General features: G+C 55.7%; 5 protein-coding genes across 5 annotated transcripts; 3 read left to right on the top strand and 2 right to left on the bottom strand.

Annotated features, from left to right (window-relative positions):
* Positions 1 to 1,251: 1,251 nt before the first annotated feature.
* Positions 1,252 to 1,866, top strand: A1O7_08779 (uncharacterized protein; the record flags this gene model as incomplete). Its single annotated transcript, XM_007762768.1, has 3 exons — positions 1,252 to 1,309; positions 1,359 to 1,604; positions 1,658 to 1,866. The coding sequence occupies 3 exons, from the start codon at positions 1,252 to 1,254 to the stop codon at positions 1,864 to 1,866; spliced, it is 513 nt and encodes a 170-aa protein (XP_007760958.1).
* A 1,037-nt stretch (positions 1,867 to 2,903) lies between these two features.
* On the top strand, positions 2,904 to 5,141 carry A1O7_08778 (primary-amine oxidase; the record flags this gene model as incomplete). The annotated part of the gene is made up of 3 exons (XM_007762767.1): positions 2,904 to 2,960; positions 3,009 to 3,440; positions 3,495 to 5,141. The coding sequence occupies 3 exons, from the start codon at positions 2,904 to 2,906 to the stop codon at positions 5,139 to 5,141; spliced, it is 2,136 nt and encodes a 711-aa protein (XP_007760957.1).
* Positions 5,142 to 5,756: 615 nt separating this feature from the next.
* A1O7_08777 (uncharacterized protein) lies at positions 5,757 to 6,983 on the bottom strand (the record flags this gene model as incomplete). The annotated part of the gene is made up of 2 exons (XM_007762766.1): positions 5,757 to 6,250; positions 6,395 to 6,983. 2 exons carry the CDS (start codon positions 6,981 to 6,983, stop codon positions 5,757 to 5,759), a joined length of 1,083 nt encoding a protein of 360 aa, XP_007760956.1.
* A 1,379-nt stretch (positions 6,984 to 8,362) lies between these two features.
* Positions 8,363 to 10,624, bottom strand: A1O7_08776 (uncharacterized protein; the record flags this gene model as incomplete). The annotated part of the gene is made up of 1 exon (XM_007762765.1): positions 8,363 to 10,624. One exon carries the CDS (start codon positions 10,622 to 10,624, stop codon positions 8,363 to 8,365), a length of 2,262 nt encoding a protein of 753 aa, XP_007760955.1.
* Positions 10,625 to 12,106: 1,482 nt separating this feature from the next.
* On the top strand, positions 12,107 to 13,900 carry A1O7_08775 (uncharacterized protein; the record flags this gene model as incomplete). The annotated part of the gene is made up of 2 exons (XM_007762764.1): positions 12,107 to 12,585; positions 12,652 to 13,900. The coding sequence occupies 2 exons, from the start codon at positions 12,107 to 12,109 to the stop codon at positions 13,898 to 13,900; spliced, it is 1,728 nt and encodes a 575-aa protein (XP_007760954.1).
* Positions 13,901 to 13,903: the final 3 nt, after the last annotated feature.

The following is a 13,903-nucleotide window of genomic DNA, read 5'->3' as shown; positions in this document are numbered from 1 at the left end:
CAAGTCTAAACAGCCATTAATGTAAGCTTTGAGCTCGGGCACTGCAGCGGTCAATACCGATGCCGCGCACAATGATTCTTTGCCAGAAGGTCGCTTCAAAACGCTGCAGAGCTTGTGGTCGGGGCATGCACCTTATGTCGGCCGCGACTTGTTGGCCATAAGGAACGGCGAGCCGTCGATGAGTAAGTGTTCCCGCCCTGACAGCATGGCTATGCCCAATTCGGCTTGTATCCTACCCTCGAAGGCCTGCGATTGGCCCTACACCCCAGATCACACGTCCGCCTGCAAGGTCACTACGTGTGTAGGAGGTATATTTCGTATCGTTACTCAGCGCAGCAGGTGTACTCTTTACGAGGATCTTATGGCTTGATCCGATGCCATCAATCGGCCTTGCCCAGCGGGAGAAATATCAGCTCTGAGGAGCTTGATTTCCGCATCGCTGATCGCATGGACGATCTCTCGACCGACAATGATGGGAAGTGGAGTGAGTGTTCGCGTTAGCAGCGTGGCGGTCGTTGAGGACCCGACTTAGAATCTTTGACGCAAGAGGCGCTATCATAGATTGAAGCAACGCTGTCCTCATCTGGTCCTTGAAATGGGCCTTTTGGACTTATTGCCAGTGCCGTGCAGGCATGCTGATAGGGTAGCTGTGTATACGTACAGACAATGAAGGCTGGCAGTTGAGATTCAGATATCTCAAGACGGCAATCTCACGGGCAAGACACTAGACATGAGGAAGCGCTGCTGGTAGCGGTCAAACCTAAGTGTGTCGCTGCAAGTCGTTGTCTCCTCACAGATATCCAACGGGACACAAAGACTCATTTGCATGCGACATCGAGGCCAGTTCAAAGCACGTTAGCTCGATCATAATGTGTCGAAAGACAGACACGGATCTCCTAGGTCGATATGGCCAATGAACAGGCTTTGAATCTGAGCGTGGCTGATTGTGTCGTATTGGTGTCCTAAGGCACGTGATTACGGTCGACCATTAAGCACTCAGCCGTCAGCCGAAGTTCTTGCGGCTGCGTTGTCTCGCTGTCTCCAAACTTTTGGCAAAGCTTCTCTGTGCAAGTCAAGTCACCTGTAAACTGCTCAAGACGCTGTTGACCACAATAGATCTTCGCATATTCTGGTGATCTGCATCTAGCTCCGGTGTCCTTGCCGGTCATTGTCTCATCTACGCAGCAGATTTGCGGCGGCAGACGTCGTGCACGCCATCTCTGCCAAGTCGCACCTCTCCTTGTTCTCATCATGAAGACCTCAACAATCGTGTCGATATCAGTAGGCACCGTGGTAACCGGGCTTCTCGGTTCGTAGCTACCTATCAGGCTGGGATGGTGGGGCTAACGAGACAACAGCATATGCTGTGTACTTCGACTACAGGCGGAGGAATGACCCTGAGTTTCGCAAGGCTCTCAAGAGAGAATCACGCAGGCAAGAAAGGTTAGCAAAGGAGGAGGCTGAGGTCCAGGGAAAGCAAAAGCGCGAAGACATCAAGGCAGCTGTACAAGACGCCATTGAAGAGGGATTCCCGACGGACATTGAGGAGAAGGAGGCGTTCTTCATGCAACAAATCGCGCAGGGTGAAGCGCTTGCAGGTGATGGTGCGCCTCACTTCTCTCCTCCCAGTTGTGTCCAATACTGATTGTTCGTCTAGGCTCCGACCCTATTGGTGCAGCTCTCTGCTTCTACAAGGGCTTGAAAGTCTACCCCGAACCGCAATCACTGATCGGCATCTACGATAATACCGTGCCCAAAGACATCCTCGAGATCCTTGCCATCATGGTGGCCCAAGACAAGAACCTCAAAGTGGGCAAATTCGGCGCGAGCAGCGAAGCTTCGGACAGCGGCCCTGGCGTTGAATAGAATTTCCGACAAGTTGATGACGCGAACGCAATTGTACTATCAGCAGAAGACTCTCCTTGCAGGATGGCTCACAAATGCAAAGCCACCCTAGATCCCTTCTTGATGAACTAGGCCGGAAGCCTTCTATCGGCGGTCACATGAAGATTGGGAGGATGGGATTCCTTCAACGACTCTCGCCTCTGTGTACGAAAGAGAAAGCGGCATGTATACCAGGTCCGGTTGAGGGCATGCTTCGATATGGGAAGCAATATCCACTTGGACATAATTCCATCATAGGGCCTTTTGCTCGGTTATTCTCCTGAAAAGACTTTGTTCGAATTTCTCACTGAGCACTGCAAGCCCTCTCACATCTTTGTCCCGTTCAAGCCACGCGGCAACAGAGGGCTACAACTTCTCCAGCCAGCGGCCTTCTGAGGGGCCGGGCATCTGATTTGCTGGCGACCCATCGCAAAACAGCTGAAATGCTCCAGCAGGTGTGAGACAGTCCCCTCGAGCCGATACAGCGAGACGAATCCTGTCCTATGTCCGCCCTTCGCTTCACGTGCAGCCCAGACATCCTCCCCCTCGTTGCTGTGCCATCTTTGACTACTCCCTCAGACATTTCAAATCGACATCTGAATCAGCACATCGATTCTTGTGATGGTGACCGAATGCTCAGTTGTTTCTTAGGTTGGTTAGCAGGTCTTGGTGTCGCGTATTTCCGACCATCGCTTAACCGCCACACGTCTGCGAGCGGATAGCTCCGTACGTACTCTGTACATCGGCACGATTCCATGGCCTCGTCTCGAACTACCTTTGGAGGACACGGCCCTCACGCCCTGAGTACAAGTCTCATCAGAAGGCGTAGCCCATACACCGAATAAATTCCTTCCACAGCATGCAGAAAACACTTCCACTCTACCACATGCTAGGTAAAATACGCCCTGCCACAAGCGTCGTCAAGAGGTCGAGGACCTGAGAGAAATAGCACACCGGCTTCTATTCCAGACTGCTCTCCAGCTGGATGCAGATGCGTAGCAGTAGAGTCATCCGACAAGATGGCAATATCACCTCCTCATCCGCTGGATCCTTTGACTCCTCAGGAGATCTCTGCAGTAAGAGCAACCTTGAAACTTTTCAAAAACCAGAACTGACTTGATTAGACGGCGCAACATGTCCGTAAAGCGTTCCCTGACAGCGAGGCATACTTCAGGGTGATCACCCTTGCAGAACCGCCAAAGGAGGAGATGATGGTTTTCCTAGACGCCGAACACGAGGGACAACCGGTAGGCAAGAGGCCCGCCCGGCTGGCGACTGTCCAGGTGTTCTTTGGCGCAAAGCGAGACAGCGAGCACTTCTACGAGCTCAAGGTCAACGTGGACTCTGGAGAGATCGTCCACAAGGAGCAACTCGCCGGTCGACACCCGCATGTTGATGGCAACGATATGGTCAAGACCGAGACAGCATGCCTCAATGATCCGCGAGTGCAAGCTGCAATCAAGGACATGCAGCTCCCCGACGGTGCTGTCGTCAAGATCGAGCCGTGGACGTATGCCACGGACGGGATGAACGACATGAGCCAGAAGATCACGATGGTATGTACGTCCGCTCTAGACAGTGAGCAAATCGACTAAACAGGGGGTTCCCAGTGCTACTTCTACATGCGTCTCCTGGACCACCCTGACGCGAACCACTACGCCTACCCCCTGGACCTGTGCGTCGAGATGTCCGGCTCCGCCGAGGTGCTCAAGATCTACTACCTCCCGGCCTCGGCGTCGGGTGGGCCAACCACAAACGCCACTCCCTACGACCGCTCCAAAATCTTCGGCGCAGAGATCGAATACCACCCGGACGTGGCGCCGCCGCGCCGCACCACAACAAAGCCATACCACGTCTCTCAGCCCGAAGGCCCCTCGTTTGCGACACGTGGCAATTTGGTGCAGTGGGAGAAATGGCACATCCGCGTGGGCTTCAACTACCGCGAAGGCCTGACGCTGCACGACGTGCGCTACGACGGCCACTCGCTCTTCTACCGGCTCAGCCTGTCCGAGATGTTCGTGCCGTACGGGGACCCTCGCACGCCGTACGCCCGCAAAGCGGCGTTCGACCTGGGCAACGACGGGGCCGGGTGCAACGCCAACAACCTCCAGCTCGGCTGCGACTGCCTGGGCCACATCAAATACTTTGACGGCTGGCACGTCACGTCCTCGGGCGATGCGATCAAGATCCCCAACGCGGTCTGCTGCCACGAAGTCGACGACGGGATTCTGTGGAAACACACCAACTTCCGCACGGGCAACGGCGTCGTCGTCCGCAGCCGGGTGCTCGTCCTGCAGACCATCATCACCGTCAGCAACTACGAGTACATCTTTGCGTTTCACTTCGGCATGGACGCCAGCCTGCAGTACGAGGTGCGCGCCACGGGGATCGTGTCGACCGTGCCGATCCCCGTCGGGGGCGCCGTGCCGTTCGGGACTACCGTCGCCCCCGGCGTCATGGCGCCGTATCACCAGCATTTATTCTGTCTGCGGATCGACCCCGCGGTCGGCGGCTGGCGGAACTCCCTCCTCGTCGAGGAAAGTCACCCGTTGCCGGTTGACAACGCGCAGCCGCCTCACAATACCACTACCATCCCGAATCCCTTCCGCATAGGATACACGACGCGTGGCGACATTGTCGACCGAGAATGCGGCCTCGCTCTCGACCACACCGTCAACAGGGTCTTCAAGATCGTCAACGAGGCCGTGCTCAACCCTGTCACCAACACCCCCATCGCATACAAGCTGACCCCCTATTACAGCCAGCTCCTTTTGGCGGATGCGTCCTCGTACCATGCCAAGAGGTCCGAGTTCGCCGCCCACCCCGTCTGGGTCACGCGGTACCACGACGACGAGCTCTTCGCGAGCGGCAAGCATACGATGCAGTCGCTAGGCGGGGAAGGGATCGCCAGCTGGATTGACGGCCGCAAGCACGGCTCCTCGTCCCCATCGGCCTCGTCCGTCCGCAACGAGGACATCGTCGTCTGGCATACCTTTGGGTCGACGCACAATCCGCGCGTGGAAGATTGGCCCGTCATGCCGTGTGAGAAGATGAGCGTGGGACTCAAGCCCGTCAATTTCTTCACGCGTAACCCGGCCATGGATGTGCGGCCGAGTTGTCAGGCGGTGAATCGGAGTGTCTTGGTCGACGGTGAGGCGGGGTGCCACGGCAATGGTGGTGATGGGCAAGTCATGGAGAATGGGGTGGTTGTGGCCGACGCGCAAAATGGGCATGGGAGTGGGGCATTGTTCGAATAACGGTTGAGGCGAGAGCCTAGCATTGAGCTATGTATCGTGAGCCTAGGTATCACACTATGAAGTATGAACAAGGTACTGACTGTATGTAGTACTAGCGAGGTCGGTCGCCGGATTGGACCGCATGGGATTGAAAAACAGGTGAGATGGACAGTACGCCGTCCTGGCGACGAGTGCGTGCTTCGCATGCGAGCCAGACCGAACCGATTCAGACTAATTTGGGGCGTTGTGCTGTTGTTAGTAGCCCCTCTGCCGCGGCTGCTGCTCCTCGGGCGGTCATCAATACCGTCAATGGCTAGCTGGTCACACGAGCCCGAGGTCTCCTTCCCTGGCCTTTAGTAAGGGTTGGGCAGGAGGGTTTTTCCGCAAGGAATGCCTTACTGTAGCTACTGGCTCCACGGACATTGGCGTCATCGACCGAAGTGTCTGTGGAACTGAGGCAGGAAGAAGGAGGAGCAAACCCGAATTCGAGATGCGGGACGCGAGACGCTCAGGCTGGATCTTGGAAACGCTCGACCGAGCATAGACAACGAAGAGCAGATAAGAAAGACATACTCCTCTCTCATGTGCTGTGATATGTTTTCATGTACAATGTTCTTGAAGTCATTATTGATTTTCCTACACCAGACAGACCAACGCCGCTGTAATCCACGCCACGAGCCCAACCACACCCATGCCGCCAGTCATCGAACCTCGCAAACTCACAGCCGCATCCTCATCCCCGCCACCGCTTCCACTATTGCGGGCGCTACCATTACTGTTTCTCGACGAATTCGAGCCTGTCAAGACAACACTCTCGTTCTGCCCGTCGAGATCCAAGTCGAGGCGTAGATCGGTCTGGCCCAGCGCCGTGGCCACGACCCACCGGGACGCCACGTCGGTGTATTCGTCGTAGTAGGACCAATGGGCCGTGATGTTGACGGGTTCGCTGCCGACGGCGCACACAGGGTCGCCTGCGTTGCACCACATGGCGAGGATGTCCTCGTATTGGTTGAGGTCGGCGAGCTGTTGGCCCTCACGGAGCAGAACGCCGCTGTATGGCGAGCCACGGCCGATGTTGTACGGTTGGTTGACGGTGAAGCGAGGATCGCCGAAGGTCACGACTGCTACGACTGGAGGGCGTTAGTGAGGAATGTGAAAGTGGGAACAGCAATGGAAGGGGAGTGGAGGATGAACAAGTAAGCTGGAAGGGCCGTCTGTGGCATATGAGCTGAAAGTGGAATGTGTGAAGAGCAATGGTACGATCCTGTACTTACTGCTTGACCCGGGCGCCGTGGACCTGGGCATCGAAGGGTTGAACGGCTGGTCACACCCAAAGATTGGCCCACCGCCGCCACCCAAGATATCGCCGACGACACTGCCGCCCTGAGAATAGCCCGTCAGAACTATCCGTGAGTTTGGACACCGCTCGATGTAGGCGGTCATCTGAGCCTGGCCCCTGGTGGCGCCTGTATGTGCCGATTCGCAAAAGAGCCCCGAGTATGAGATGTTGGCCGGGTAGACGACGTCCTCGTAGTCGCAGGACAGCCCGTTCGATTCGAACAGATAGCACAACACGCCCAGCATCGTCCCTCCGCGGCCTGGGTACGGCTCGTCCGACCCTCGCGCACTGAAGATGCGGATGTCGTTGCAGTCTTCGGGAAGGTGTGGATGCCCGTGCCATTTGTCTTCCTCTCCTGTGTATTCATATTCACTTCCTTCCTCCGGGACCGGTTCGTCAGACTGTTTTGGCACGGGTTCGGCACCTAGGTCGACGTCGAGGGTCGTGAATTCATCCTGCGAGAGGACTGGTGTTGCGCCGAGGACGAGGCCCGCGGTGATGGCGCCGAGCCATGACAACTTCATCGTTGCCCTGTGTCGTCTGGATCTACCCTCTTTCCCCCTTCTCTTCGCTCCTACCTCTCACACGCTGATATAGAGACAATGAAGTGGTACCTGGCGTGCAGCAAAATGTCGAGTGACGCCTCTGCCTATCGTCCGTCCCTTCGCTTCCCTACCCGACGTCCTGGAAAAGCTGCTCATGGACCTGTCGCATGCGCATGGTATACCGTGGACGCCGTTGGCCTGCTTCGCATAACACCGAGTAATCGCTGGTCTATCACCCAAAGAGAGGAGCCCAGAAAGCGAATCAAGATCCTGATTGAGAACGATAGGAAACGATTGACTGCAATGGTGACATGGATCAAGGGCAAAAGAGCGCGCACCACATTCGCCAGAGCAAGAATAGAAAGGGTGGCTCCTCCATGTATGTGTTCCTGCTTGATAGATGCGTTAGTACGCAGTAGTGGGAGTACGTATGCACCCACGACTCTTTTGAGTTTTGATTATTCCCCTGCTCCAGTGCCCCGGCTTACACTGGTACATCGGAGCGGTACTCGTTAGATTTCATCCGCTGAATATTAGCGCCCACTACCCAGGACTGGGGTACGTCCTGTGTCCTCGCTGGTCGCGTGCCAGATGTCAAGCTCAGAGTGTCCTTACGTACACAGTACCATGGGACGCAGTACAATCTCGTTTGCCCCAGACGGCCCACCAGAGGCCGGGCATGTCTGAGGAACCTGACGAACGGCACACTCTCGACGGTCGAGATGGTACACGATAGGGTTTGCATGAGGGGACCCGAAGCGTCAGTGGGCTTGGAACCTCGCCTCAGCCGTTGGTGGTGCTTGCGCGTCAGAGGCTCAACGGGAAGCCCAAGTAGGCGATGCCAAGGCGCCAAGAGAACGCGAGAGCGGGGCGGCGCCGCGCCTAACAATCTCCAACCCTCGCGAACGCGCACTTTGTGGTGTTGGCGCCACGGCTATCGGCACCAGACCATGGTCTGTGGGCGGTCCATACCCGGAAGTCGCTTCTTATGTATCAAGCATCAGGCCATTCGCTTGGTTCCGTCAATGCCACGATGGCTGATGTTCAGGCCAGCTCAGTGGATTGGTCTTCCGTGCGTCTGAGTTGTACTGTGCTAGACGTTTATATTCCGTACAGCTCGAGAAGCTTGGGCAACTACAGTCTCCAGGTAATCAGCCTTGCAGGCACGTGAGCCGGCCTACAGTATTAGGGAACAACGGGAAGTCCCCGACGCAAACTTAATGATCCTACGTGCTTGTGTTGCGGTATCGTTCCAAATCACAAGCCGTTCCACGCCTGATTCCAAAAGATTGATTATTCTCCCTCCAGGATTCTTTCATTGAACAGGAATGAAAAAGGGTTAGGCCGTCAAAGATGTCTCAGTCATAAGTATTCCCAGATCGAGGATCACCCACCGCACCTCCCTCAACAAACTGCAACTTTCGCCGCCGAAGTCCAGTTTTGGTTTGGACCTCGCCATACCGAGCTGGGATATCGCCCAGGACTTCGACAATCACCGCAGCTGGCATGTTGGAATTCGCCCTTGCAAGAATTGGTGCGCCGAATGCGTTTGCAATCTCCAGGGGCGACAGCGAGACACCACGCCCTATCAGCCAGAAGCCATTGAACAGGGGCAAGATGACAATAACAGAGACGAACATGACGGCCAGACCACCGGCAAGGGAGCCGTAGTTGGAGTCGTAGACTTGGATGGTCCGGGTCTGCTGCATCGAGACGATCTGCGGCTGCGGGTACGCCTCGTATTGTGTCGTCTGGTTGCGGGTGGGTGCGTCTGCCGTCATTCCTCGCTCCAGGTCCTTGTAGTACCATGTGACGTTCTGCAGGGCGTCGACGTGCGCCGTTGCCAACGCGGTGCGAAACATGACCTCGTCGAGCGTCGAAAATATCACGGCCGACGGATCGGCCCAGCCTGTGCTTGCGTCGAAAGGGTCTAGCCCGTCGATGCCGGAGGTCTTTGTTGAGAGCATCATTTGGTTGGTCAGCGGCCCAGAGATGCTTAGGAGCAGCCCGTTATTGAAGCCGAGCATCGCAGTTACGTTAGCGGCGAGCGTGTCTTGGGCGGCAGAGTGCAGACCTCCCAGTGTGGTGTATAGTGGACAATTGATGTTCTGATAGCACTGCGGACCAGCGAAGTAAGTCACAGGGAGAGACACGACCAAGGAAAGGTCGCGCATTGAATTGGTGGCGGGATCGGAGGCTACGCTTTCGCGTTGGATGGACATGTTCAGCCCTGTTTGAGCGACCGATCTGCGCAGATTCTGGACCGAGCCTTGAATAGGAGTGACCGCACCCTCTAGCGTGATGATTCCATTCCTAGAACTCGAATTATTGGTTGTCAAGGTGTCTGTGTCGTTTTGGACTCGAATCGAGTACCGGCTGGTGGCAGAATACAGAGTACAGGTCTTGTGGACAAGGGTGTGCCTTATCACACCATCACCCCCAATGGCTGGAAGGGGCGAGTATGTCATGTTGAGTCTGATATAGGCCTCATCAGGTGCGATTACGTCGTCCCTCCCATCGGCTACGGGGGTATACCCATAGTCGAGGAAATTGAAGGCCGGGTACTTTGTCACAAGCTCCCAGTCGACGCCGAAAATTCTTCTCGAAGAAGAACCGTTGCCGCCAGATCCGTAGTCCTCTGGCCAGCTGAAGGTCTCTGAACTCTCAGTACAATTCCTCCAGAGCCCGGCTCCTTCGATTTCCCCGATGCAGATTCCTCTACAGCCAAGGTCCGGACTTGCTAGTATCGGGCTGCGTTGGTTATACGCCAGGAACTGATGCAGGAACCAAGGCGTCAGAATCGCCCGATTGTTCTTGGGTGCATTGTCGCCGACATAGTCCATGCCGGTATATCCAAAGGGAAGCTCTTTTGCCAACGTCATATTCAGAGATGTTGTGGAAGAGATCTGCGCAAGTTTAGTCGACGACGCTCGTTGAAGGAGGGGGCCGTCGACCGCAACTACAGCCAAGATGATACTGGCTAGGGCCACGAGATTCAACCGGTGGACCGACCAGCACGCAGCCTTGAGGCTCACGCCAGCGATCCAGGACCGGTGAAGGTCGCCGAGCGTCCCTGGCATCGAGGCACGGCGCCACCATGCAATGCACACTCCTTCAGATAGTGCAAACCGTAAGGAAGCATTTGCGAGCGCGGAAAATATAGCTAGCCAGACTGAGGGCCGGGGACTCCAGCCTTCGACTTCTTGCTTGTCCGACACCATGAGAACGGCTATACATGCTGCACCACACAGAATGGCTAGAATTAGCGCCATAGTCGCTGCCCAGGGTAGCCTTTGCCAGAAGCCGGGTACCCATGGATAGTCTGGTTGCAATGAGTCTTGAAGGAGCTTCTCGGACTCGGACGAATCACTGCCGGTTTTTTGCGTTCCATTGTTGTCGCTCGATTGACCTGGAACCGAGTCCACTGATATCGGCTCTCTGGAAGGTTTCTTGGAATCAGTGCCGGTAACTTGGACTCCATTGTCGTCTCTTGGACGACTCAAGGCCGAGTTCACCGATATCGGCTCTTCGACAGGTCTCGCAAGCTCGTCAGTCGCGGTCGTATCGGATTCCTGACTTGAAGGTCCCTCTGCTAATGGCTTTGGGGATTCTTGCTCCATGGGGTGGAAATTGAAACGGCCTAGCCAAGCAACCGACACATGAAGAAACTGATTCTTCTAGAAGTCGAAGTACCATGGCATTGTCAAGTCCAAACCGACCTCATATACCATAAATGCTGTTAGGCTGAAATTCTCGCCGACCTCCGTTTTGTTCATGCTATTCAGGTCGGTGAACGAACCGCTTGGCGAGCCTGGGTGCCCTAAAACATTGTCTCAAAAACGAGAGGCTGGCGCTCCTAGGGTTGCCTTTTCCGTCAGACCTCTCAGGTGCTGCATTGCCTTGCAATACGAGTCTGTGTAACTTGCATGCCGCTGCTTTGCCGCTTGTGGACTAATGTCAGAAGCCGGCAGCTGTGCGCTGGTGACGGGGCGCCTGGAGTCGGGGCATTGCTCTCATGTAGTTATCCAACGATCACAAGCAGTCCGTGATATGTAAATGAGCGCGTAAATTGGTGTGCCTTTCCCTCTCTCCTTCACATTCGCAGGCTTAGACCGTGATGTGGGCATGGGTCATCAAGTTACGCTACGCCGTAGTTGAGCAGTAGGGCAGAAGTCACCAAGCGGTGGCTAACTTAGTCGGGCCGGCCCCAGCTTCGGCGCGGCAGGGGAAGCGCCAAAGACTCGGCTCCAACGAACGACAGTATCCACAGAGTACTCCGTACTCTCACTCCATCACGAAGCACAAGGTAGAGGTTCAGAGCTCGAATTTCTATAATGGCCTAACCCTACGAGGATCAGCATAGATGCAGGCGGGCGAATCCGGCGAGTGGGGCTTTTTTCCAAGTCGAGCTGATGGGGCACATAGGGGAACGCCTACGGAGTACAGGGCAGCGACGAGGGCGACCTGATACTTCATACGAGTACTGTGCAAGTTGCAGAGTCCAGACCAGATGGCACTTTCCAACTAACACCGGAACGGCGATTTTCCGCCGTCTGGAACCTGGTTCATCGCACCTCCTACAGGACGGGCCGGTCACGATTCCATCCCCTTAGGACACAGGCAGCCGCAGTCTAGTCACCATGCTGGACATGTAACAGCGCACGCGTGTGGTTGGTGAAGCGTTGTTCAGAAGCCGCTCAATGTGTGCCTAGGCTTTCCCCTACTCGCTGCATGTCTACATACACCGGAGCCTGCTCGGACGTTGTCCATGATGCCTTTCCCACAATCATCAGTGCAAGACCTCAACTTGAGGCTCTCGTGGATGCTGCCTTTGTAGGTCCACTTCGAGTTCCGCCGAGGAGCGTACGGTAACATGCCGAAATGTACTGATGAAGGGTCTGGCCCTCCAATATTACACGGTTCAACACCAACAGTGTGGAGTTGCCCACGCCTAAACCGACCGCGACGAGCCGACTGGAGTCTAGACTCCCATCCTCAAGCCACAATGCGTAGGGCACCACAATGGGTCTATTTTATGGTTGCCATGTCGTTGATAATGTCTTCATTGCTGGGTCTCTGTGTACTATCAAAATACCGGCATCATGGCAGAGGCGGTAGGACTGGCTGCCAGCGTCTTGGGCTTAGCGCAGACGGCATGGACAGTGGCGAAAGGTCTCTACGACCTTGCCGACGAGATTGGCAGCGCCGGCGACGCCGTGCGCGTCTTTGCTAACGATTTCTGGCTGTTTGTCGAGACCACCAAAGTTCTGGGCGACCTGCTCGACAGCTTGCCGGCGGCGTCTAGGCGGACAGAGTCGACCACCGAAGAATTGCTCGACGTTGCCATGGACCAAGTTGTCAAACCGTTTGAGACACTCCTTCGAGAACTGGAGCCGCTTCTCGTTCGTTGGAGGGACAGTCCTAGCCGGATGAGACAGCTAGGACTGCGCATCCAGTGGGCCTTTAGCTGCAAGAGCAAGATCCTTTTCTACCACGCCGCGCTCAACGCGCTCAAGGGCAACATGTCGCTTCTCCTGCAGGCGTTGTCGCTTCAGGCTCCGAATCCACCACACGTTCACTTGTAAGCCAAGACTCAATTTCGGACAGCCTAGTATTCCAGGTTAACGAATCCCAGTATTTTGTGCAGGTCTATCGCCGACACCAAAACGACTCTGCAGGGGACCTCTCGCAACAAAGCTCCAGTGCTCGTGTCGGGAAATGAGGCAAAGGGAGACGGACGTCTACTCGTATCCAACCCGGCGCAAGTCCAAGTGTCCCAGTCAGGTGTCGTCGCTCCAACTATTCCTCGGCCAACGTCTAGATCGCAGGATAGCTTGCAGCTGTCAACAGATCTGGCTGTCGTTCTTGTCACCGACGCTGACGAGGTCGCCGACAGTCTGAGCGAGTTCACCTTGCTGGATGCCGATAGTACGGGGAGTGCCGAGCAAGAGCAAGAAGAACGAGAGGAGCAACTCGAAGCATATGCTGCGATCCGCGCCGTGCAGAAGAAGGTCATCAGACTGGCCGACGAAGCAACGACCGCCGCCTCGGCTTCGAGTCCTTACCAGAGAAGAGATCTCCTTGAGAGCAGCGAGTCCGGGAGCATAGAGGACGACTCACTCTCCAAACAGTCAACCAGGACTTCGGTCCAGAGCAGTCCAGCCATTATGCAACACCGGCAGAAGGGTAACGAACACGAGCAACCGCCGGAGCAACCGCGAGAACCGGTAGCCGCGAGGGAAGCACCGAATACTAGAGATTTGATTCAAGTCATCTATTTCACCGACACACTAGGTTCCAGTTTCGAGATACCTTACAATCTCGTCCGCACCTGGCAGGTAAGTGCCCCTGCCGTCGTCCCATTCTCCGGATACTTGCTAAATTTCGTCGAGGCAATGCATGCGTTCATAGCTGCAGACTACGACGAGGTAAATTGGACCGACTTATCAGTCTCAGTCGATCTCAAATTCGGTGAGAGCGACTTCAAAACGATGTTGGCAGAAATGAAAAAGGCGACACGTTTAGGTCAACTCACCGTCGTCTTTGCCGAGGACCGGAACGCCCCACCCACTACGATGGTCCTTGCACATGAGTGGGACACGCTTGTGAAGCCAGGTTGGAACGTCGAGTTGCGGCTGGACACAACATATCTCCATCGATTCAGACGAAGCAAAGACCTCCGCAACCCGTCCTTGAAAATCATCAGGTTGGCCACCACGGCAGCGATTGAGGCGGCAGCGTCCGGCGGCCATGTCCAGGTCGGCCGCCATGGGAGCCAAGAGCAAGTACATCCATTGCTGGCGAATACAGCCTTAGGTGATTTGCAGCAGAGGAAAACCCAGAGAAGCTCCTTTGCAGCCTTCAGGGACAGGCTTGTTGATATGAAGCGCGCGTAGTGC

This window comes from Cladophialophora yegresii (assembly GCF_000585515.1).
Source record: "Cladophialophora yegresii CBS 114405 chromosome Unknown aczIN-supercont1.6, whole genome shotgun sequence".
Lineage (NCBI taxonomy): Eukaryota > Fungi > Ascomycota > Eurotiomycetes > Chaetothyriales > Herpotrichiellaceae > Cladophialophora > Cladophialophora yegresii.
The sequence above is the reverse complement of the archived record's forward strand: the minus strand, read 5'-3'. Positions and strand labels throughout refer to the sequence as shown.